The sequence below is a fragment of the Nylanderia fulva genome, unplaced genomic scaffold (genome assembly GCF_048542155.1).
Source record: "Nylanderia fulva isolate GAGA-0341 unplaced genomic scaffold, ASM4854215v1 Scaffold7, whole genome shotgun sequence".
Classification (NCBI taxonomy): Eukaryota; Metazoa; Arthropoda; class Insecta; order Hymenoptera; family Formicidae; genus Nylanderia; species Nylanderia fulva.
Window position 1 is genome coordinate 5,329,923 of NW_028190807.1, and position 27,497 is coordinate 5,357,419.

At 35.1% G+C, this 27,497-nt stretch overlaps 2 protein-coding genes across 3 annotated transcripts in view; one reads left to right on the forward strand and one right to left on the reverse strand.

The window, feature by feature from the left end:
• Sema5c (Semaphorin 5c) overlaps positions 1 to 16,611 on the reverse strand; it is a 102,621-nt gene extending 86,010 nt beyond the window's left edge. The window contains exon 1 of one of the 2 annotated variants that reach the window (XM_029315572.2): positions 16,242 to 16,611. The gene's annotated coding sequence lies outside the window, so the exon portion shown is untranslated. Of the gene's footprint in view, positions 1 to 889; positions 956 to 16,241 lie in introns of those variants that run through there. The other variant, XM_085488438.1, reaches the window with a different exon arrangement.
• Positions 16,612 to 24,551: 7,940 nt separating this feature from the next.
• On the forward strand, positions 24,552 to 27,270 carry LOC114940893 (uncharacterized). The gene is made up of 3 exons (XM_029315668.2): positions 24,552 to 24,807; positions 25,176 to 25,342; positions 26,652 to 27,270. The coding sequence occupies exons 1-3, from the start codon at positions 24,758 to 24,760 to the stop codon at positions 26,963 to 26,965; spliced, it is 531 nt and encodes a 176-aa protein (XP_029171501.1). The 5' UTR covers positions 24,552 to 24,757; the 3' UTR covers positions 26,966 to 27,270.
• The last annotated feature ends 227 nt before the right edge of the window (positions 27,271 to 27,497 follow it).

Consider the following 27,497-nt stretch of genomic DNA (forward strand, 5'->3'; position numbering starts at 1 on the left):
CACTGAAATAATGAACGAAATGTCTAACGTGCAATCAATTAGCGCTAGCATGATATGCTTGTTTGAGATAGAGCTGGATTATCCAAACACCGGATACGCCGCATCATACAAACACAGCTTATTTTACCATCGTTTATTGCGCGAAGTGCATACCAAGCTTTACGATAAACACGAAACGGGCACTTAACAGCTAAGCCTCACCCGCGGGTGCTATAACAGGGTACGAAGTATAAAACAGACGTTATACAGTGTTGAAAACTCACAGGAGAGTTGACAGATACACGATTAAACACAATACATGATTTCCCGAGATTACCAAAAATAGCGGAAGAAACAATAATGCTGATGAACATTTTCTGACAGCAAATGTCAAACAGTTTAGATAAAACTAATTCTCGAAAGATAATAAATGTCAATTCATCGCAACAGCTGATACATAAATACAGTGAAATGAGTTCGCATCAACAAACACAACTTTGCATCATGATAAAAAAATGCTTAGCGCGATTGCAAAAATTCCCTAAATTTCAAAAAGAATTATTTGACATTAAACGTCAACTTAATAATTGATTTATCACACTGAAAAAAAATGACGTCGACGTTACGGGCTGCCATCAACATATGCAGTTGATTCATCAGTATTTTGTTAATTCAATGACATTATTAATCAAATCAAGATGTCATGCTTTTGTTTATACTGATGAATCAACTGCATATGTTGATGGCAGCCCGTGACGTAACGTTTAATTAAATCAACAGCATTTTTTTCTCAATGATACAAATGGATTAGTACGACATGTTTTTTTCAGAGTTAAACGCGACACTTTGTACGCTGCAGTTATCTTCGCTAGTTTGACGTAATTCCAATCAGATTTCTCGAATAACTCACGTAGCTCTCTCTTTGCAGACAGAGTGTCTCTCGGGTAACTATCGCGTATACATTGCGAATATGCTCTCGATACTCGACTGTAATATTCGAAAAAAAAAAGGTAGCAATCATACGATATCGATAACGTTAATCTCGCGTCTATTTATAGTATATACAACGAAGAGGAGTTTGCCAGAGAAGGATATACGCAAGATCACACGCCCCGGTGATACGCGCGCGTGCAAATACTTCCGTTGTGTACACGCGGCGCATGTACCGCTCGTCGAACATATATATTGTATGTATATATATGTACAATATATGCGCAAGGTCGACTTGACCTGAAGGAGCGCGAAATCCAGATAACAAAAGTGGCGTCAAGCGGTCTCGCGTCACGCATCGGCGCGGCGTGGATCACCGCGAATTCCTCTCTTCCGACAAAGTATAAAGTACGAACGGTACGAATTTCTTCCTCTTCTAGGTTGTACAGAGTACGACGAGAGCGCGTATATCGCAAAAAGTCCATCTCTCACCGTGTATAGCCGCATGGTGAAGAGCGCGGGAAATGATGCGTTCTCGCGTGTGAAATCTGTCGGCGAACGGATGGGAAACTTTACGGTATAAATCGCGATGATATTTCGCGAGACGCGAGATACAAATCAGAGAGGCATGGAAAATTGTTAATGCATACTTTTCGGCGTAAACGCACTATTACTTTCCGACAATAATACTCAATTGATCGAGGAAGCAAAGCACGCTGAATATATTTTGTCACATCGACAGAATCCTTGTTTTCTTTTTTTCGACTTGTATTACATCGAGCAATTTCATTAGGATTTGTTGTTCTGAAATCTAAAAAAAAACAACGGGGATAATAGTGATAATTCTGACATCGCGAAAGCGCGTTTTCAAAATGAATTGACTTTCAAGAAAATATCGTACATTGAAAAAAAATTTATTAAAATTTATTGAATAAGTATTTATTTCAATACTACCAAATAAATCATTTATTTGAAACTAATAATATTTAATACTAATATTTATCATAAGGCCTCAACGAGCATATAATGAAAAGTTACTTTATTGCGAAATTGTTATAAAATAAAAGATGCGAATTATAACTGTATACGTATTAATGAATCGTTTATTATATAAAAAATTATGGAAACAAGTTATGAATTCATTACAAAAATAGGTTACATTATACTAATTATCCGTAATAATACGCCAACATAAAACCATTTTAATAAATATACGTGAACATACGCAAGACATTTAATATTTATTTGATATGAAATAATATTTATATTTATTTGATATGAAAAATATTTATTTGTTTAAAATAAATGATTTGTTAAGCAGTATTGAAATAAATATTTATTAATTTAATAATTTTTTTTCAGTGTGACTACGTTATATACGTGAATATGAATCATTGTACAAAATAAGATTGTGTGATTAAATGGAATCATAACGCACGTGTGCGTAAAATTTAATGACAGTTTGAACTTTAAAAATAAACGATTGTCTTACACTTCAACCGATTATTTCTCACTTTAATTTCGGTACGACATTGTAACAACTAAAAGTTGTCACAAGTATCGATATATTTCTATTTTTTGCATACCAAGTTCGCACAGAAACCGAGGATGCTCATTCGAGCGTGCCTTTCTTAGAATTTAAGACTTCATGAGGAAGTTACAAGTTCTCGAGAAATCTGGGATCGATAAAATACGAGATCTTTTGCGAATCAACGAATCGCTAGTCAAGAATTAATTTTTCTTTTGAACCGCAAGAATCGAGTCAATATTCGGTAATGAAATTTTATAGATTTAACACAAATTACGATATTAAAAACGCAGTTTTATGCTGTGAATTGATGATTTAAAAAAGTAGAAATAATGAAATAAGAAATTAAAAATATGATATAATTTAAAATAAAATTATATAAAAATACAATCTTTTTTCTCTGTCCCCTTCGGCGCAAAGTTTTTCATTTGATAAGATGCAAGGTCTAATCGTGCTTGGAATTAGTAATGAAATAATAACAGAAAGTTGTCGAAAAGAAAAAATGACATGATTGATGACGACATATGCCATACTTTTAGAGAGAGTCAAAACGAATAATGGCTTTTCTCTCTGCAAGAAAAAAAAACAAGGCACGTCACGAACAAATGTATCTTCCGTTATTCGATACATCGTAAAATGGCAAAATAATCGTGTTACGTGATCCGCCAAGTTGGCTGAAAATGATCGATGAATCGCTGACAAAAGGTCAGTGATATGTAATTTCAGAGCGGAACAAAATGATGGTGATACGATGCAATTACAGCGTAAGACAATCGCCATTTCTGATGTGCTTGCACTTACTTGCTCGTGTTTATGCGTCGCCATTATTGCGTTGACCACTTGTCGCTTATCAATTATATTTTTTTATATCCATTTTTTTATGATACAATCAATAGTCTCTAATAATCCGATTATCAAATTCTACGACGTAGATGAATCGATAAGATTGTTAAATTTCTTCAAAGGTCAATTATTTAGCTAGCTCGTAACATAGTGATTTTAAGACAACTTTTATCCATATAAAATCTATTATAATATATAAAACCTATTACATTCTTCATATAAAATTTACAATAAAATTGTTGATTCAAAGAGCTTTACTTTGAAAGAAAATAATAGTGTGCGTCAAATAGATTTTTCGCACGAAGATTGAATAGACTTTAAAAATACGCAGAAAGAAACTTGTCAATTTCCTCTCCACGACATACAAACTCCGTGCATAATTTCACGAGAGTCGTTACCTAATCATTCAAGCTGTCGCAAAGTCTTAGCAAGAGGCGTTAAACATTTCGTTTGTTCAATAGTACAGAATAGGAAAAGGAACGCGTGGCAAAGTGTACACGTTTTCTATGCGGGTTTTATGTACACGTTAGCGGTTTGGCCAGCATAAAGGGCATATTCATGCGACTGTTCTCCCCGTAAAGCGTAATAAGCTAACCACTGTTTCCCGTGCCGAGGTTACGGATCGCGTAACCGAGAGTAAAAGAGAGAGAAAGAGAGAAACCGAATGTGCCAACAAATTAGGATCTCGACTACATTTCCTGTCAGCGAGCTCGCGTTCAGGGTGTCCAGCAAAGTCAATGAAAAAAATTCCGACTTTTTCAAATTTCCTAAGACCAGAAATTAATTTTTTCCCTGACTTTTTAGTATTATTTTTTCCAAATATATAATTTGCATATATCTATATGATAAATCAATTAAATGTTAAATCATGAAATCCTTGAGATATTTTTGTCAACAATGAAAAGGTTCGGAAAAAAAAACAAAAATTTAAATCAATTATACAATCTGCATTATGTATGATAATCGAAACAAACATGTTACTAAAAACTATTTATTATATCAAATTTTTTAGTGTCATCTCTATTAAACAGACTGAAATAAAATAACACGACGATGAAAATATAAATTAACGAACACGCTGTAGATGAATCGATTTTTAACACAGAAATTAGCGTGTTGGGAGTCAAGGAAAAGTTTATATTCATTTAATAAAAAATTTGAAATTATTGAGATTCTACAAATGTAGAATAATGTAAAAAAATCCAGATAAATAGTAAAATTTCTTCACTTTTCCCTGACAATTCCAGATTTATAAAATTCCCTGACAATCGGTACTCCAGATTTCCCTGACCGCTAGACACTCTGAATTAGCCAACATTATACGTATAATATCAAAGAGACTTGATGGCAAAATCAGACTAGAATCTGTTAGCGTTAAATGCTCCAGAAAGTAGAGAAATAAAAATAAATCATCGCGACTAAACGACAAAACATTCGACAGATTCGCAAGAGAAATTTGTTTCGAAATGTATAAACGTCAATAAATCAAAGCGACGTGAATCGATTGCAAAGTCGACTGCGTCAACATCGATAGTTTATCAGGAGACGCCCTTATCTCATAGCGTTATCTTAAGTAACCAAAAGGATATTGCAAAAAAATAGATGTCCCTCCCACCTGTTTACGTATAGATAGTCGCACTATAAAAGCACACGAGATATGGTGTTTTTTTTTTTTACTCAAAAGAAGTCACATTAATTACTGCAAAATCGCGCGAAGTACGAAGATGAGCGGCGATTAATTAAGAAGCGCGAGGTCGAAAGACGCGAGAATTATTATCGTTAGACTGTGCTAACCATTTTGTCACGTCCAAGAAAAGATCGTCGAGATCGCAATAGGCACAACTACGCCAAGGTGGCTGCCTTGCCGCGGGCGAGAAAGTATCGCGGTGCATATATATGTATATATATATAGTATGCGTATATGTCAAAGTTGTACGTAGTAGTGCATGCACTCTATAAGGATATAGGATACGAGAGCGCCACGTTACATATACATGCATACATGTACGAGCCATTTATTTTAATCCTCGCCCCTTTAACCCCTTCGCTACGGAGGCGTTAAATGTCTTCACTCGATTTATCATTTATTTCCTCGCGGAAAGAAAATGTGTGCTTTCACCAACTTGAGATACACGTCGGTTTTCTTTCGATTTTTATACAAAATTGAAAATTGATTGCTGATAGAGTCGAGAAATGAATAAAAAAAAAATCTCATCGACATTTAAACTGCAATAAAGATAAAATAATATAATGTTATATGCGATGCATGTAATAGCGTTTGAGCGTTTAGAATTTTTTTACGCGCGCCGATGATATCTAATAGAGAAAACTTCGCGCGCAATATACTCTTTTAGCATCTTCGCACAGATATTTTAACGATAGAGCAAATGGCGAATATGATAATCCGTAATGTGAACGTGGACTTTCGCACCGTTTCGCGTCATGCATATACACCTAATGTCACACACAATGAGCAATATATCTTCGCGCGAATCGGGCGGAGAATATAACGTCGATATAACGAATAGGCAAAAGTTTCGCCGTGCGAACTTAAACTCTCTAATTTATGAACTGAACAATAAAGAAGCCTAGAATGGATCCCAGTATATATACGTATATGTATCTTTTGCATTTAGATTTTAAACTCCGTTACGCGACATTGCCGGCGTTTATCGAGCGATACTCTACCGAGTTAATGACGATAGCATAACTGTTTCATGCATACGAATATCGCGGAATGCACGTTAGTCGCCAATAAGACTCTGAATAAACGCAGATCCTAATCAGAAGGAGCTGTGTAGTATCCCGCTATTATTTTTGTGAATATAAAAAATTTTCGTTTACAACTCAATTAATTTTAATATGCCGCAATTATCATATGTTAATTTATTTCTTTATATCATTCCTATACCATTTTAGTCATCGCATTTGTATATTATTGTATATGATTATATACGCGTAAATCTATGTATAAATTTCTCTTTGTAAACAATTATTTTAAATTATAATCTGTGCTGCGTAATTATTTACGAGAGATTTATATACATTTCGGGAGGGAAACCTATATTTTTATCAATTTCAAATAGATGTTTTTCAATTTATTTTGCTTGATAAACTGTGTTCCCTCAATAATAGTCTCCGAAAGAGGCTTCCGTTGCCGATAATTTTGCAGAATTATTCCCATATAGCGACGCACACGTATGCAAGTGCGTTAGTATGCGTGTTGAAGAGGTAGTAGGCCAGCACCATATACGGATCCTTCGGTCCATGATGAGGAGAGGTTGCTCTGACCATTGCTCGGGCCAAAAGAGAGAAACACGAGGACCGGTGCGGGTCGTGATGTCCCGTATACGCGGTTAGTTTGCAGAGAACGACCTTCCTTGGAAATCAGTCTACGAGAAACTACTAAATTTTTTATTCCCCAAATAAATAGTATATGTCATAAAATTCTCGGCATATCAAATATTTATTTTATTTCATTTTATTTTTTATTTTTTTAAATATATGATTTTCCCGTGTTAATAATTTAAAGATATCATATAAGAAAAAAATATAAGTAAGAAAATAAAGATAATATTATAGATATAATAACTGATAATTGATCACAGGGCATATGAAACTGTTTTTTCATTAGTAAAAAAAATAATGATAAAAGAGATTAACATTATCGATTTGGTATCTATGAATATCAATAAGATAAATTATAGGGGAAATCTTTATATATATATTAAACATAACACATTCTATTGACTAACTGTATGTCAAAACAATCATGCAGACATATGATGAAAAAGATTAACCGAGAAACATTACAGTACTAATTCCGGACAGAAAAAAAAGGAAGGAGGGAAAACGCAGAGGAAATGCTTTGCATCGAACATAGGAAGAAAGATTTCTTATTTCGTTTTCGCTCCTTATTACCGGCGCGTGTATAAAACGCAGGCAGATGCGAACCACGTGTGTGTACTGCACTCTCCTATCTCTTCCCAGCTCTTTCTTTCCATTCCTTTTATTTCTCTTCCCCCGAGTCTCGAGTAGTCCGCCTCCTTCGACCTTCGAAAATTTAAATCACGACTCCCTCGCACGCATGTATATATTATATGCCAACACATGGGCATGCTATTCAAAAGTGTGGGTGAATTCGAAAACTGGTTTTCCTGACCCTTCTCTGCCTTCTTCCCTCCCTCGCACAAATCGAAAGAGACGAGCCAGAATCGAGACATCGAATTACGAATGTGTTCTGTCGCAAGCGACTGATAACGACCAAGTGTCTCGACGATAAGATTCTGTGATATTATTTTTAAAAAGGTCGATAATTATCCATCAAACTACGTTCTACAAACCAAACCACTCCCTTTATCTAGATATTTACCTATATTAGAATCTAAATATAACTCTTACGTTAGTTTAGATATTTTTTTTTCTGCCACGAAAATTAAGATAAATTTAACATAAAACGATGAAAGAGAAAAATAAATTTTCCTTCTCTTTTTCTTAAATAAAATTTATTATATGGATCTTAAATATACTTCGTTAGACGTGCGAAATTTAAAGTGTGACACGACTCGGAATCTTTATCATCAATCGTAAGTCGTGTTTCACCAACAACCACACACGGCGTATCTCTCGAGCTTTGTATATATGAGAAAGCAATACTCGCGCGCGTACCCCTACGAAATTTAAGACACCGCGATTTTAAACGTTCTCGGCGCGCGAGATGAGCTTGGAAAAAAAAATGTTAAACCCGTATGAATTATCGGAGCCCGCGACAAACGAACATTCTCCAAAGAGTTCTCGCGTTCCGCGTGACTAAGGGAAACGATTTACGAGCGTTCGGACGGAGGCGTGACCGAACAACGACGATTCCGGCGCGTAAATACGTCGCGGTCGTTCGCGCTCGAAAATCTGATAATAGATTCCGCTACGCGCTCGTGTGCGAACAAACTCCGATGGAAAATCGTTTCTAGTCGACACATATGGCTCTGAGTGTGACTCTTAAAATTTTGAAGAGGATAAGCTGCTGCCTTTTAGCCAGATAAAATTGCAGCTACCGCCCTTGAAGAGGCCGCCGAATGCGCATGTGTAAAAGATGTGTATTTTCTGGACCTGTCCAATAGTTGTCTTTTAGATTTATTCATTTTTCAAAAATCAATTTTGTTCTGTGTTTTTAAAATTATGTCTTGTATATTACAATTCGGTCCTTTATTTTTTATTTAGCGTTTTAATGTCTAATGTAATATTAACATGAGAATTTGTACGAAAACGGAACCTCTTATCCGAAACCTATTTAAGAAAGCAGGGATTTGTTTGGACATAATCGAATCATAGTTTCAAACTATAAAAGTGCGTAGATTTCTGATAGTTACCGAATTTTTTTGCTCGTCAATCTCCACTTTGGTTACAAACTGATTTGAAAATAGGTTGAATCAAAAAGTTCTAAAAACATATGGAACGTACTGTGAAATATTTTTTCAAGATCAAATGTCTCACAAATAAGTCCGAATTTGGCCTGAACAGATATGTCAATGACTTTGAGAAACGTTAATGGAAAATGGTTCCGAATATAAAGGAATTTTCCTTTTCCTAACGGAAACTATCCCTAAGGTCATTACTCGTATTCTGTACCTCAATGATAATCCATCATGGTTTTCACTAAAATCGGCAACGTCTTTTCAATCGTCACGTTTCAAATATTTACTTAACAATTTTGACATATAAGTATACAATTCTTTAAACAGCATGTGTTGTAAAAAACAATGGGATGCGAAAATAATTTGTTTAGGTCATATATACTTTTGTCAGTTATTAAAGAAATTTATTTTTTCTCTTTTATTTTACTTATTTTAAAATATTAGACACGCCAATAAATACAATCAAGAAAAAAGTGAAAATCTTGTCCATTTCATCAATTTAGAACTTCAAATTTCTTACTCGAATAGTATATTCTCATTGAGGAAGACAAAAAAGAAAGGACTTGTGTACCACACAAGAATTGACAGCGATCGTTAGGATGATTTCGTGTTGCAGCGAAATTGATACGTCGACGAAAAAGAAAAAAAAACGTTACAAAGAAGAGAACGGCAAAGTGCAGAAAAATCAAACGACGGCGAAATTACAGTGATTAACAGGATTATTCTTCGGTTAGACCGCAAGAAAAAGACCTTTTTTTATATCTATTGACGAGTTTCTCGTTGAACGTGCTTGTTTCATCTACGCACGATTTTCGGAAGACGCTTTACGATTTCTCGGGAATCACGCAGCGAAGGTGGTTTAAGCGCGACTTTTTTAAAACTTCGATTCACATCCGAGCCACCTCGACAATGGTTGACCGCGGGGGTTCCCGAACAGCGAGTTTCGAGCCCTCTCGACAAAAAAAACGACCCTTCGGTAAGGTCTGGGTATCATCTTGCCGTCAAGGCAACACACACACACATACACACCGCATTGGCGTAGTCGCCGCAAAGAGGGTCACGAACACTAAATCACGTCGTGGAAGCGAGTCGATATCGGTAACCCGTCCGAAAACGATTTCGATCGACGTTTACAGCTCGAGCTTCTCACGCGAGAAAGCGTGGAATATATTTTTACGATGATTTTTATGTTAACTCTTTATGATATATCTGATATAGAAATTAAAATCTAAAAAAAATATATATATATATATAAACCGGACAGTAAAGTATACGATATGAAAACTTTTAGGAAACGTCAACAAAATAATCATTCAATACTTCGAAAGCATAGTAGATGTATTCTAGATGATGGTGTACCGTTATTATAGAGAGAGAGAGAGAGATACCGTTATAAATTTATCCTTTAAACACACACGACGGAATATCGCTGCCGATTCTTGTTCCGAAAGATTGTTCAAATATGTATATATAAGAAGGGAAAAAGAAGTTGTTGTGTAATTTCTCAATTTTTCTCAGACTTGTGAAAATCGTAGACGAAATGGTTACATTCACATAAAGCGTCGTAATTATCGCGTGCAACTTACAATTAATGAGGCGCAGAATGTGTTTTTTTCCAACGTTGAATATATTAGCGTGGATCCAAGCGGTCAGCGAAATTACCGTCGAAACAAACGGGAGAGCGTGAATTTCGTACGGCTTTAAATTTACATGACACCACGGTATTCAAGCCCGAGCACTCTCAAATATGAGAAATTCGTCACTACTCCCGAGGAATATAATACCCGTCACGACACACCGGCTTCTCCCTTTGATCGTCTCGAATTCGTCGTACCGTCAACGCACGCCTAATCTCTAGGCGGGATAAAGATAAAATTTTACGCAACCAGAACGCGACCGAGAAACTCTGTTGCTCCGGAGATTTCGAGACACCAGATATTTTCCTCGGTCTCGAGAAAAAACCAGGCGGATTGTAATTACGACCACCACGATTCGAGTTAGGCACTAAATTAAATTGCTATACTGATTGTATATACTGCTGAAAAAAATTATTAAATTAATCAATATTTATTTCATTACTGCCTAATAAATCATTTATTTGAAACAAATAAATATTACGACCATCACGATTCGAGTTAGGCACTAAATTAAATTGCTATACTGATTGTACATACTGCTGGAAAAAATTATTAAATTAATCAATATTTATTTCATTACTGCCTAATAAATCATTTATTTGAAACAAATAAATATTAATCTGTATTGAAAAGAATTTTCCGGGATTTTCTTATATCAAATAAATATTTTCCACGTCAAATCAATATATTATTACTTTCAAATAAATGATTTATTACGCAGTAATGAAATAAATATTTATTCGAATTCAATAAATTTCTTTTTCAGTGCACAAAATATCGAAAATCGAAATGTTGATTATTGCAACGTGACTCAAATTTAGAAATTAAAAAATGATAACGTAATGCAATTTTAAAGACTCGGTGAATGTAAAAAAATTAACATCGTTAAATTTAAATTATTCTTGTGGGTATAATTACGAGTGAAATTTTACCTGTAAAGAACTATTAGCGCGAATTATTATTAAAAAAAAAAAAATAAAGAAAAGAATATAAAATGAAAAAATTATGCTCGACCCCTAATTTTGACAAAATTCTTTTTCCGTTCGCGTATAGGTATAGGTCTACGGTGGATTACTCGAGATTATAAGGGCACGGCAGGAAATGCTGACACTGTCTCTTTGTGGTTTTCTCAATACCCTATATAATCCTATTATGATACTCCGAAATGCTCCTATAATGTCCACCCGCCGGAGATTAGAATCGGCACGAGTCATGAGAGAGAATCGGTCAGATTGTACATCGCGCGACGTGTTTGCGATCATAAAATTCAAAACGATAAGGCATAAGGTAAGGTACAAGATAGGTAGATAGAAGTAAGGACCGAGAGACTCGTGCCTGATTTTAATTTATGTCGTGAGAACGGCATCTTGCGAAAGTCTTTCTTCGACATGCCGAGATAACTTTGGACACGCCTGGTCTCTTCTCCTCTCGTCTCTTCGCTCTCGTACCGTTACTTTTTCCGCGATAAGTGCGCCGTCCGATTAGCGCGCTCGTCGTCGATAGAAATTTATGCACGCGCGATATATTGCACGGTGAAATTATCATCGACGTCGCATCTCTCGCCGTAAAATTACTTGCATTAGTATTAAATTATCTCTCTCATTCTCTCTGTAAAATCTGCATAAGATTTATCTAAATAATCGCATCGCTTCTCTTTTATTTGTTTCTCATGCGTACTGAATAATTATTTTATTTTTGAATCTTTCAATGTAATTCATATTTCATTTTCTAGTTAATTTCATGTAATATATATAATTAATATATAAATATTAATTTTATATAATATTAATTTATTTTATAAAATATTAAACTTAATTTATATACCTATAATATTAATTTTAATTTATATCTCAATTTAATAACTTATGTGTGTTAACTGCAAAGTACGCGCGCACCAAAATGTTGGTAAAAAATATAATTATATACAATTAAATATATCATAAATTCTAGAATGTTTTATGCATTTTTTATAATGCGTCATAAAATTTTATATAAAGCTTATTTCACAGGAAAAAAATTATATCTTTATTTGCATAGTAAAACGTTACTCTAAAATTTACGTTTTCAGGTATTTCCTTGACCTGGATATATTTATTTGGGTACCTGTTTGGGTTCAACATTCATCAATATTGTGATCTCTCACAACTACTCTTTCATCAAAAATCTTACACCTAAAAACCTCTCACAACCTATACCTATTCTAAAATATATCTAAAATGTAAAATCACCGCTGCCGCCCTTCCATTCACCACAATATTTAGGAAGAATAAGAAGCTCTCATTCTGTCCTGACTTTCGTCTTATTCAGCTGTATAAACTATCATTAGGTTCCCCGCGCTCACAATCAGATACAGACGCGAGCAAGAAATACGTGCGTTAATAAACGGATGTGTAAAGCGAATGGTATAAATTATGGCCTTTTTATCTCGCACGGCCGCCATGCCGTTACGTGTACCCATCAGTCTCGACAGGCCATTACATCTAGACAGCCGGGTAATACTAAAGCAGCGCAACATGCGGACCGAGTGCGACACGACGTGCAGCGTGTTCGGAACACGCTGCACGCGAATTGTGCATGTATCTCGCCGTGGATTTCACATCGGGCTGCTTCACATTGTATATCTGGCCTCACGTATTCCCGTACGCGACGTGCGCGTCCACGAGATAGATGCTAAAGATTAACACGTAAATGTCTCGATTCACGCATAAACGTACGTAGATAAGCTCTAGAAACGACTTTTAATGTCACATACAATTAATATAATTAATTTATATATATATTTTTTTTTATATATATTATATTATACGTAATATAAAAATATAATATATGGTATATTTATATTATATATTAATTAATTTAATCATATTTTAAATTGTAAGATTTTAAATGATAATAACAAGAGATAAAATCGTTTAATAAAATTGTTTGCTTAAACTAAATATTTAAAATATCCGTGTAATTGTGCAGCAAGTGCTTTAAACATTCTCGTGTCGCGAAAGCTGCATAATTAGCGTTTCGCGCTTCTCCTCGTCGTATTTAACAGTTGGTAAAAGATTTGTTTAGTACATTTTACGACCGAAACATAATCAGCTCGAGCTTACGCGGCTCGCATTCCGTAATCTGTGGGACCAATTAAACGCAATCCGCGTCTGTTATTGTTATTCAACGATAAAGGGTCGTGCCCAGGAGGGGGCCTGAAATCCAGACCTCTGGATCGTATAAACGACACGACGTCTTTCTTCTTCTTCCTTCTCTCTTCTACGGAGGCACGAAACGACGGGGACGCGCTCCGATAAATTATTCATGACCTCACGACAAGTCGCGCTGCGTCCGAGACTTTTATATAAATTTTTATAGATCGTGCAGAAAACGAGGAGGCTACGTCCCTTCGACGACTCGCGACTTCCTCGTATCGATCGATCGATGCATCGTGTATACGTAATTTTCTATTGTCAATAATTAATATAGAAAACAAAACGAGTGCTCTCAGCATAAGTACTTACTGTTATACGCTACAAAATTAACTAAACACAACATTTTAATCGTTTTTATTATTTCTAAGTGCGAGAGGAGAGATGATTTTAATGTTACACATATCATTTTCAATGTATATGCTCTGTTTGTAGAAGATTACGAATATATTCTCTGTAGCCTATGGGATGATCGAATAATAATCATATGTCACACAAAAAAGAGAGATGTCTTAAAATCTAACGACAGATGAGAAAAAAAAACGTATCTATGTATGTCAAGTGTCTCCGAATCAAGTTTGCTTTGAAAATACGAGCGCGTCGATAAATATTCGGCGAGACTTAATAATAGCAAAGATATATGTAAGTCTCATTAAATTCCAGATCGAGAATCTTAATCTTCTATTATTCAAATAATTTCTCCAGTTAGAATCTTTATTAAAAAGAAAAAGAAGAAGAAAGAAAAATACGATGACGTTACGCTATTATTCATTGAGTTTCTCGATCGTCGAATAACACGATCGCGATGCTCGAGGGATAGCACGTTCTCTCGTATACAGTGTGCTCCGAAAAAACAGGGTACAACAAGCGTTCGCGAATAACACGCGACCGCAACATTAAGTACGCCTTAACTATGCGTCAAAATTATTACCATCGCGCTAATCACCACGCCCCGTGAGGAAATATATACCGCTTCCTCGAGGCTCTCGTATTGCCCGATCCGGATTACGACCTCTCCGTGCACGTGATTTGTACCGCTCCGAAGGCGACCCGGCTCCGTTTGAACCGAGAAAGAACGAGAGAGATGCGCAATGAACTGCGGCAAGGCTTTGATACACTGCCATAAACAAAGTGACCGAAGGGAATTGGACCAACTGGATCATTAAATGCCAGAGCTGTGTTTTCTTTTTCTCAGGGTTGGGTAAGTTAATGCTTTTTTTAAAACTAAGTTAAGTTAAAGTTAGTTGCTTGTAAAATTAATTAAGTTAAAGGTTGTTTAAACAAAATATTAACTCAATTAAAATTAAATGAAAGTTAACTGAAGTTAAATCAAAATTTAATTTTTAAAAACATTATATTAAATTAGAATTTTGTTTGTTAATTCTTTTAAAATTTATAACAACAAATAACAAAGAAATTTTGATTTTTATATAGAAATATATTCTTTTTCATTACAATTGATGACAAATGAAGATAAAAATTAATATAATACTTTAATTTAAAAATAATACATTTATAACTTATAAAGAAAGAATAATAGTATTCAAAGATTTAAAAAATTTAACTTGGGAAAAAAGTTAATAAGTTTAAGGTCAAAAATAATTAGTTGAACTTAAAAATTAATACATTATAAATTAACTAAGCTAAGTTAAAAGTTTAACTTTTAACTAATTAATTAGTTCTTATCCAACCCTGCTTTTTCTTTCTCTCTTTCTCCTCCTTTCCTTTCGTTCCATATAACGAACGCGAATATTGGACACCCGGTATACGACGGAATCTCGCGCGCGTGACGCGAAGAACGACGACGCGTCGAAGGATGTAAAAGCGCTAATGAAAGATACGATGTACGTAAAAAACGGGTCTACCCTTCAGCCCCGAATGTTTATTCAAGAACGACGTTGACGAAAGAATACAAACGTCTCGTGTTCGGCCGATGAGAAACAAGAATATTTTTATTTTTTTACTTTTCAACATACACTATTCATTCACACATTAGTGTACGGATATATTTAATCGCATGTACGAAAATATATCACAAACTCGTATCGTGGATTAAATAACGTTCGTAACATTATTATGCAATAAAGTAGCATTAATAATGCCAAATAAATGTCGATAACGTTATTTATGTGCTTGTAACGTTAAACAATATTGATAATAATAAGAATAATAAAATGCACAGTCATCACGCAGTAATTTCAGAGAGAGACTGTTAATTAAAAAGTCAGTAACAAATATTTTATTACCAGTGGAAATAAATCACTGACATTATAAATTCGATTTATGATGTAAAATTGTTTACACAACGGGATTTATCGATCGCAGATCATAAGAAGCGTATAAATATATTATCCGAGCAAAAAAGTACTCGACGAGATGTGACAATAATCATATCACAGTACTTTACAATTCCGTATCACGTGATCATTTGAAATACAATAACGCGCCCAAATTTTCGCGCGCATTTTATCTCCCAAAGGAAAACAACAATCATGGCCGCCATGTTGATACGAGATTTCCGAAAACGCGAATTTTTGTATACGTGTACGCCGGTTTATTTTAATCGACAGCTATCAAAATTCACGCGTTGTCTTCGTTCTCTCGAGAGAAAAGAAAGCTGCGAGATATATAAATCCCGTGGTATACACACAATGGCCGCGCTAATGATCAGCTACAACCGGTCGCGTTGCCAAATCGATAATACGCGTTATGCATTACTCACCGGTTTCGCGAAGAGAGAAAGCACAATTAGCAATCCTGCGGCTCCATAGCGACGTTGATCCTCGGCACACAACTAAAGTCTGTCCTGCGAACCGGTATTCGATGCACGAACCATGAAAGCCACGGTGGTTTTGTCACTGTTCCTTCGAGTCGCGCCGGAAATCCATAGAATCCGTTCGTGAATTCGGCGATGCGATCACACAGGACGAACGTCGAGAATAAACCACGAATTCGGTTACACTCGTAAACGAAACAACGCGAAACTACGCGCGTCGTACTCTTGTTTGTTTACGCGAGCGCGAAAAGAGCGAGACCGACTCTCTCTCTCATCCGATACTCGGGCAGCCAAACGCCGACTGAGAGCACGAGACGCGAGACACGTACAACGTAGCTCCACGCGTCTACCCTCTCTCTTTCTCTCCCGCGGCGAAGTAGGGGAGCCGACTTGTAGTTCGCGCAGTCGCCGCTAGGTTGGCGCCAGTCGACGCGACGGCGCGGCGTCCAAACGTTCGAAGAATCGAGACTTTTATATTGTTCTTCAAGTTTAATTCTCTCCTGGAAAGGTATTTGAAAGAAAAACAAACTGACAAGATTGTGAAGGACAAGAAAAATAATGGTGCATTGTTCGCGTTAAAGTGAATTCATGGTAAAGTAGCGGGAATTATATAACATTTCGCGCTGCATCTCGATTACTATTTTAAGAAAAATATTTATAAGAAGTATGTTTAAAAAATATGTTTGAGAAGTTTGAGAGTAATAAATGTAACAGAAATATAATAGAGATGTATGGAAATATAATAGAAATTAGAAAAAGAAACCAAATAAGAAAATTAATAGGAAAAAATAAAAAACAATTATATATATATATCTTTTAACACAATATAAATACTTTTTTCTGTGGAAATAAATTTCTTTTAATTTCAATTTCAAGCTAAAAACAAAATAATACGTCGATTTTGATATCTTGTTTCTAAGCAATTAATCATAAATTCTACTATAAACATACTAAATTTATTATTGCTTACAAATAAAATATAAGAGCAATAAATTTTGCATTATAAACTTAAATACAAAGTCGTCCTTTTCAGATCGTAATTCAAAATTTATTAGCAGTAAAACATTCCATGACTATAATACTAGAGTATCGTTAAAGTGTGATATGTTGGCTTTCAGATATTCAAGAAACAAGAAGAAAGTATTTTCTCGCACATCTTTTACTTGAAAAAAAATTCTTTATTAAATATTTTCGTCATTCAAGTTCCATTTACTCCGCGGGTGACCTCACGCGAAATAATCGTAAATAATTTCTAATGCATACATACGTGAAGCATACCGTTAGAAATTTCCCGCGGGTACACGGAGAAACCTGAAGTACGTATGCTGAAGAAATAGTCGTCGTCAAGCGACAGAAAAGACCCCTTGAAACGCGATTCAAGAGTACAACTGAGATCCAGCTCTCTTAGTCGTCCGTACCATATTAAGAGAGCTCGCCTTATTAACATGCCGGGAGAATTGACATCTGCTCGTTACTCTACCGCAAAAAATATTCTGCAAAGAAATATACATTGCGTTACAAAATTGGACAACGTCGAAATTATAGTAATCTGTATTGTTTGGATTTTTCCTGAGAACACGCGCAGAAATATCATGAAAAATTCTGAAATCTATGTGTTATCTTAAGTCATCAGTTCCTTTTGAGTGTATTTCAGGAAGCAACATTTGCAACGAATATTGATTAAAGTCAAATTGCACATTCTAGAAGAAGGAAATGAGTCTCTCATACGTTTTATGGCTAATTCGAGATAATTAAACGCGAGCTCTTGAGTATAAATTTCACGTGTCTGTAAATTGTTATTACAAAAAAAGTCATAAAGTTCTCTGTTAAAAATAAAAAAGAACTTAATGTGCGCAAAACTATACATAATATATATATATATATATATTTTTTTTTTCTATAAGATATATAGAAATAAAAAGAAACAAATATTATTCTAAGAAATATTTTTCCTTTCCTCGAAATATTAAAATCTACGATTGGATTACATGGGAAAAGAGATTTTTCGAAATGAAATATCAAAAATTCGAAGTCATTCACCCGAAATATCGTATATAAGATATACATAATGCTATTATGACTTTTTTGATTTCCTTACTTCGTCATGCGAAAAATTGCTGCTCCGATCGTGTTCAGAACGTTCCTCACCGATTCTTCTTACCGTCGATAAACAGAAGCGAGATAAGCGAGCGAGGGATAAGGGACCTGTCATCCGTGACGGAGTACGTCCCGTTCCAAGGTTCGCTTCAAGGACGATAACCCTCCGCGAACTGGAGTCGACTCGCTCCGAGAGAAGAAAGGAAGAAGCGTCTTTCCTCGTCCTTATGCGCGTCTTATTTCGTGAACAGGATGATTACGCGTTTACGATCTAGGGCTCCTCGCGCTACCTGCTATCCGCTCGGTTGGAGTCGAAGGTGAATATATATTATCGGGAGAAGGAGTTCCTGAGAAGGCACTTCACATAACGTAGCCGCTCTCGCGTGAGCTACCTCGGTGGCAGAGACGAGAGAGGAGGGTTCAAGGACGAAGAAGGAGGATCGGCACTTTTACTATATGAAAGCTTGTATGGGGGGTCGATGCGCGCATTCACACGCATATGCACACATACGCGCGCTTTAACGCGGTTGTGCGTGAGGAGCGGTTTCGGCTCGGCATAATCCGAATTCGAAACCTGTTTCTGCCCCCTGGGTCAACAACAACATCCTCCTACATCCCCCTCCCAATCCGCCCTCTCTGATCGAGCAGATGCACGAGCCACTTTCATCGCGAGCCCGCGTATAAACTCCGGTGTCAAGTGCTCGGTGGCCGGTGGTTACGTTATTTTCCCCGAGTTTTATGACTCTATCCGAGTGCCCTCCGAAACGCTGCAAATTCCAAGCTCAAGCGGGAAGTGTTGCATAAAGGTGTGAATGCACCGAGATGACTCGGCAGATATGTTTACGCCTGACCCGGAAAAAAAACGCGTAGCACAATCTATCGTCTCTTTTTTTTTTTTCGACCAGATACGCGGTAGGTCTCTAAAACAAATATCGGAAATAATTATGAAATGTTTCTCTCTCACATTCTCTGTCCTTGAAAATATTTTATTAGTGATTTTTAAAAAATTCTTTCCTTGACATAATAAATGTCAAGCATTTTTTATTAGACTTTTCAGATGATATCGCAAGTCAAAAGAGGATAAAGCAAATTTTGTACTCTTCGCACTAATTTTAAATTTATGTTTATGCATACATACATACATGGGTGACCAGAGAGAGAGCGATTTGCTCTCGTTTGGAATAAATATTGGAATTTATTCGCATATTTAATATAAAAAAATAAAAATAAAAATAAATTTAAAGGAAAGAACAAAAAATGAAAATAAAAAAATTTAATTATGCCCTCTCCTGCAAAAAAAAAATTCTACGAAAGATTCCATACATACGCATATAGCTCAGCGCGATTGGAATTTTGCAATATTAAAAGTGCATTAGATGTGCAACGTAGTTACTTTCTCTCCAGGCGCAAATTGCAATCACGTCCCGCAGGATGCAGTTCGTACATGTTTTGCGTACTGAAATTTATTCCGCGACGAATCAATTAGCAGCTCCCTTACGTGTAATTATTCGGATTTAAAGGGAACTCTCTCGCGCACAAATTGGCGTTCGACAGCCTCGTGTCTAAATCATGCTCCGCAGGAGGTATTGTAATTTCCATCACGAACATATTCTATATAATTTAAAGTTCTAAAATGGGCGTATTAAATCGCTTTATTACAAATCTTCAATTTGCCTTTTGTCTGACTCACTTTGCACATTTACGTTGATTACTGATCGCAATCAATTGGAGAGATGCGCTTTATGCATTTCGTCTCTCGTTCGATTTTTACAATTCAATTTAATACACGACGTTCGAGATGCGAGGAAATCCTTTGAGAGACCCTTAATGGAAAATTGCACTTTGGTAGCCAAAGGAGAGACGTACGAATATAGGTCTACGATTTATTTTATTTATAATATACGCTCGTCAGTGCGGTGAAATTTTAGAACAGAAGCAAGGGACAAAGCGTCGCTTTAAATATCTCGTCGAGTGTCATTCAAATAATGCGGGTCGTTGTTCGCGTATCGTGCTTATAATTTGCCAGGGGTAATGATCGTGAGAAAAAAAACTCTTTTTATATCACATTTTTAAATTATCAGAATACAATTTTTTTTAATCGATAATTAACGCCATCGTATACACATATAAAATCTTGAAAATAAATAAGAAAATAAAAAAGATGTAAAAGCATTATAGGTATCTAAAAAAAAATTTTAATATATAGAATGTAATTAAATTATAAAAAAAATAATAATGATATTAAATAAAGAAATGAGCAATTTTTTTTAATACCAAAAAAAAAGGAATTAAAAAAAGTATTCGCAAAAAATTTTTATTTAAAAATTATATGAATGGTATAAACATAAAGTATGCATGTGTGAAAATATTTCTACCAAAAACAAATTTAATAAAACGCAAAAATTTAAGCTAATAAAACTTATCGTATACGATCCTCTAAGTATATAAGAAGAAGAATTAATTATATCTTTTACTTACTTTCACTTAATGCACATAGATCCTGTTACGTAACAGTAATATCATGAATAAAGTGCTGAGGTCAAACGATTCGGGACTGATGATTGTGGACAATTAGTAAGCGAAATAAAGTACGTTGCGATTATCCCAAAGTTTTCTTTTACGTTGTTTCGCCAGTGTATATCTCGAAGACCGGCAGTCATAATTGCGCTTCTCGTATTAAGCGTCTCACTGTATGAGAGATGACCTTACGGCCTCTTATCGGTGAACCGAACTCCGTTCTGACACAGACACGTAATGAACGTCGACCAATATATACATGCATGCGACCACGCAGAGTCTGCAATAAACAACACATATGAATAATTTCACTGGTGACATTGGATCATTTTATTTTACAATATTAATAGCAATAATCTCTCATTTTTCTAATTCCTGTAATTCTTGTAATTAAATAAAATAATTTTTATCAAATGAACAATAGATCGGTACAAAAGAAAAGTAGTCAAAGACTGAAATAAATTCAACTCGCTGCATTAAATTTCACTTTAATGAACGATCATCCGCATTATCCCTATCTCTGAATAATTTTGATACGTTAAAGCGATTGAATGAAGATGAATAGACAGATGGATAGATAGATAAAGCAATGTCATATTAATGTACAACAGTGCACTTAAACTTGATTGAAGGTAACAGCTAGCGGTATCAGAAATGCAAAATGATTAGCTTAATCTTACGGCCGATTCAGGAATATCGTGCATGTCGGAGACAGCTCCGTAATGAAGATTAATATCTGTTAGAGCTCCGGCGCGAAGTATCTTCGGAATCTATTAGGCTCCGTGAGATGTTGAGGATAGAGGCCCAAACCAGAGGCTCTATGTCGGGGAAACGGCGAAAAAAAAACAACGAAAGAGAGAGAAAGACAGAAATAATTGCAGGGAAGGTCGTGCCCCGCAAGGTCGAAGGCGGTGAAACAAGGAGCCGATATATATATAATAGCGTTTCCAAGTTTCTAGTACTTTGGTAAAAGTAGTCCGAATATAAAATTGAGTCGAAACAGTTAAGGCGCCTATCCTAATCCCCCAAGCAAAGGATCTCTCCTTCGAACATTAATTCGACAAGAATTCTCAAACGTTACTAAATTTTATCGAAATGATCGTGAATTGACGAAAAATAATTTTTTAAAATTTGCATTATGAATTAATGTCATTTCATAATTTTGTTATTTCATCTTCGTAAGATAGAGAGAACTTTGACTATATTAAATGTAGAAAATATATTGTGTTTGAAGTATACCTATTTACAATAATTTTTAATACACCTTTTCCAATAATGAATGTTCTTTTTTACACAGTTAATTAATTCAATGTTCGAGTATGCGTAATTCATTGAGATGAGTTTTTTCTCGAACGAAGATGCAGCGCGAAATGAGAATAACAGCACACGTGTTTAACAAGATGATGCAGCTCGGACTGTGCATAACGAGGCTGTAAGATAAAAATATCGATAGTGATGGATGGGTAAGCGATTAGAGTCCCCATCATTGGAAGTAATTTTCTTGGAACTTCGTTTTACGCGTCGAATAAGAGGAGTAAAGACGAATTTCGTACTGTTGCAGATTGATCGCAGCAATTTTACCCATCATTTCGCAACGTGATGCATGCATATGGTAAAAGAGTGTAAAAAAATGTACGCGCAAAAAATATATTAAAAGACGATACATTAAGCGCATTATCGCTCTCGAAGAATGATGATGATTTAAACGTGCTCCTTGTTTTGAAATCTTTTATGGATTCAGTAAATTTAAATCCATAATACGCAAATTATTTTCTGCGTCATTAATTAATATTCTCACGATATTAATTTTTCTCTCCTCTTTATCAGCTTTTTGTCACGGATATAAAGAGAATGGACCTTCAGCGAAATTATCGTATCCTATATTTATCAAATAATTATTACTTACAACGCTATTAGCTATCATTTGATCGAACAAGCGTGCAAGTGATGTAACATTATACCAGTGTACGCGCGTATCAGATAATGAATATCTATTAATTGCCAATTAGGTTAATCGTTTAAAAAATCTATAGGATACTGCAAGTAACCTTATAACTTTATCGTATAAATACGAAAGGGAAAAAGAAAGGAGAGAAAAAAACGAATATGTATTATACATATATACGCATTCTCCGACCGCGGCGAGCGGAAAAATGCTGACGTCTATCCGAAATAAATCACATCTTCCTACGACCGCCGTCTGCGTCCGATCCTCTTACGTTCATTCTTAATCGGCTTCACGACGCGCATCTCGTTACTTTGCGACCCACGTTTAGGACGATTAGGGCGCAGCGACCGTGTGACAACGATAAGAAAAAGAAACGCCGCGCAGCGAGATCTCGCAGTTCAAGTCAGGAACAAGAGATTGAAATCGGTATAAGTTCGGTGACTGTGAAGATTTTGCCATGTGTGATCCAGAACCCTGCAAAAAAATTATCTCTATATTTATCACGTGTTAATCGACACGTGACAAATTCGGAAGACAAGATCGGAATATGATCGTTCATAAATGACACCTACATTTGTATCATTTTGATGAATTATGTCATTTTGATGATATATTTGTCGAATAAATTATATCATTTTTGGAGTAATCGTGGCTATATTTTTTTTTTTAGTTATTAATACATTTCGAGCTCGCCGATTTTATACCGGTTTCGATCCTTAACTCCAGCTGAGGAAACAGTGATTTACCGTACGGCCACGTAATCGTTGAACACGCATAAGATTCGTGTTCGCGTGCGATTCGTTGACCAACACCGCGGAAAAGTTTGTTTCTTTCTTTTTTTACGGCGCAAGAGAAGTGTAACGAGAACTCATATATCAAAAGGCCGCACGACTTTAAATTGTCCCACGGAATTATGCAGTTTTGAAAAAGGTGTCGCGATAAATCTCACCGATGTAGAGCGTGCCCTTCCGCATGGCGATCGTTAAAGTTCGTGAAATTTAGGAGAAAATTGAGATGCGATTTATCTCGATTTGACACCTTGGTGTTATTCGTTTAGCATCCGCGTCTGATCCCGATGATTGATCGCGGCGATTGAAGGGGACTTTCTGAAGAAATGTTATTGTATTGTATTATGCTTTGATCACGCGGAAAATGATGTCACTCGACTGAAAAAATATTATATATTAAAAACCAATGCTAATATATTTTATAACAAAATAATATAATTAAAATATTATTTTTTTATTATCATAAACAAAAAATACGATTTATTTTTAATATTATTTTTTAAATAAATGTTATCAGCAAACCAATATTTTATAATAAAATTATTTGTAATAATATTGAAATTATTAAATAATATAAATGAAAAAATTGTATTCTATTTTTAGACATATGCGTAGCATTTTTTTATATGTTCTCTTATCGCACATGATAATAATTATTGCTATACATAAGGTGTTTTTTCTTATTTTTCAACGTCTTCCTTCACCTCTATTATTTATACTATTTATTACAATTCTTATGTGGTATCGTGACGTTATCTAAGAATTTCAAGACGATTTTCCTACTAAGCTTGATTCACGTTTCTTTGGTCGAGACTATCAGTGTGTCGTGTGACACGTAACACGTACAACATATAACTACTTCGATAACATCATGCACGAGAATATCTGTATATATAAGTGCGGAGAATCGACGAGGCACACGACAGAACGTTAGCGGCGCTGGTGCAATATGCGTTACTGAACTGTCAGTACCATTAGTTGAGAAATAAGGCGTGTACCTAACCGGATCCTTCGGTACGAGAAAGCGCGGAATCTATTTTTCTCGTGTATACACTTATATTTCTCGCGAACCGGCGATCGGCGGAGATCTAGAGAAAAACGCGGGTGTGAAAATGGCGAAGCGAATCAACCACATCGTACTGATTGCTACAATGTTGGCCAGGTCAGTGTTTATAATCCATGCGCCTTATCATCTCTCCCCAAGGTGATATTAATGATCCCTACGTAGCAATTTTGTTTGACATACACTTTGATATATCATCACGAATTAACGATTGCCGAGCATTAATAGGGCAACCTGCTTCCATCTGCTTCGAGTGTTTACCGGCGACGCACATTGCAAGCGTATCAACGTCAGTGTAATAATAACATTGAACCATTTATATCGTTACATTCGCCTTCATACACAATGATTCATAGCGCTGCATAGGTGCACGAGCTATTGTTGCGTATGCACCTGAGCGTATATACAGATAAGGCGTATAATTCATCATTTATTTGGCAATTCTTCCTTATGAATTTATGTTGTAGTGCGTGTGTCATTCAAGGAGCGAGCATCACAGATTGGGTCACTGAGTTCACGAGCAACCTCAATCGTGACCTTAATAGCCAGATTCAACAAATTAATCAAGAAGTAGCAGATTTGACCAAAAATATTCAAAAAGATGTTGCAAAAACGATTCAGAATCTACCGAGAGGTAATCAAGATACTTCATAATGCAATATCGATTGGTGTCTGTTTAACACAAGAACTCGAGAGCATCACTATAAAATAAAAATCAAACAGCCGCATTTAACACTATTTAATTTTCATTTGATTTATATAAATATAGATAATTTTAAATAGAGTGAAATTAAATATTTTTACATTATGATTATGCAAGAAAATCTGATAAATGTAGGTTTAATCAATTTCTCAATATAGCAAATTAATTACATCATTTTCTTATTATGTTATCTTCTTAATTTTTAATATCTTTTAAGTTAATATTTCTTTATTTTATCCAAGTGTTCGTGAATAAGTATTTTTTGATCACAGTTATCATTTTGTTGCAAAATCCCGGAGAACATTGATATCTTAATATGTAAATATACATATAATCTTTCCTTTTCCTGTCGCGCAACAGAAGAGAGGAAGAGAGGTCGACGGATTTGCATAATAGTTCGTGTGTGAATTATGACTAGCAATATTCTTCATCGTTATAAAAAAAAGATAAAACGCCCAAAATGAGATGCGAGAGAATTGCGTCTCCGAAATCGCATCTCGTTTACCGCGTAAACGTTCCTTTCACTATCGACCAAGATACGAAATAGACACTTGCGTTCTCTTTCAAGTCTCGAGGCAACTGGAATCATTTTCCTCGATTGATTCGATACTGACATTTAATTCCGCGCGCGAAATCTTTACCTACGCAATTAACTCGTACAACTTTACTCTGGAGCGTATCGAATCGTGTTATCGATGATTAGTATCGGTAAAAATTCAATTCTCCAATTATCCACTTGAAATCGAACATGATAATATATGTAATTTAGTTAATAATTAATCAATTAATGTGTGTACAAGATGTTTCATAACTTCGCATTCTGGCTGATTCAAATATAATTTCACTTGTTGTGTCAGGTATTATTTATCCAAAATTCTCTGAGCATCTTATAATGTCAAATATTTTTAAATATATGCATATATGAACTTCTTAGATGTCAAACTGATCAACTCGATTTTTTATAAATTTTTTAAATTTTCACCAAAACATTATTATGGCATTAATCAGTTTGGCTTCTAAGAGATTCATACGTTATTTATGCAGTTGTTATATGTGAAAAAATATATTACTAAAACTTTGTTCGCTGATGTCAAACTGATCAACTCGATTTTTTATAAATTTTTTAAATTTTCACCAAAACATTATCATAGCATTAATCAGTTTGGCTTCTAAAAGACTCATACGTTATTTATGCAGTTGTTATATGTGAAAAAATGTATTACTAAAACTTTGTTCGCAGATGCACAAGGAAATATAATAAGCGATAGTGGCAGCAGTGTTATAAGCGTTACTGGTAACGGCACTAAATATGTAACCATTATTGATGGTGTATCAAGAATAATTACGACTGGTTACACAAAAGATGGGGAACCGTATATACGCGATATTGTGGAGAAACGCATAGGAGATATGCTTTATCGGAATGAAACTATTACTTTTCCAAAAACTGGTGTCAGCGAGACGACTGCGTGGAAATTAGATCTCGCGAAACCAGGTTCCAAGCCGGAAATAATTACGGAAACAAAGACGGATACAAAAAAGGATGAAAAATAATGCAATGTTTCTTCTTCCTACATCCCATATTATATATTATATACTTTGGCTTAAAACATTAAATAACTTATGTAATCGATAAAAGGTCATGTTATAGCTGTGAGAAATTAATAGATTGCAATATAAAAATAAAAAAAAATACAAGTATGTAATTGACTAGATATTTTCTAAAAATATATTATGATTCATAATAAATGCCTAGAATCTCTGTGTCATTGAATTTTTATGAACATTTTAAAATTCCGTGCAATTAATCTGAATATTAAAAGATGTAATTACTCTGCAATAAATTTGATAAACCTACAGTTTTTTGCACATTTCTCGAAATATCGTTATCTGTGATTCCGGCAAGAATGTAGATCTATCGTAAAATATGACAGTAAAATGCGTTATACCAGGAAAACATACAATTATCGTGTTGCATGAACCGACAAAATAAGCAAGCGGTGAATTTTTAATAATCTGATCTTGCAAGAGAGACTTCGAATAAATAAACTTTTAATTAAAGTATGCACGTTGACGTTATCGGTCT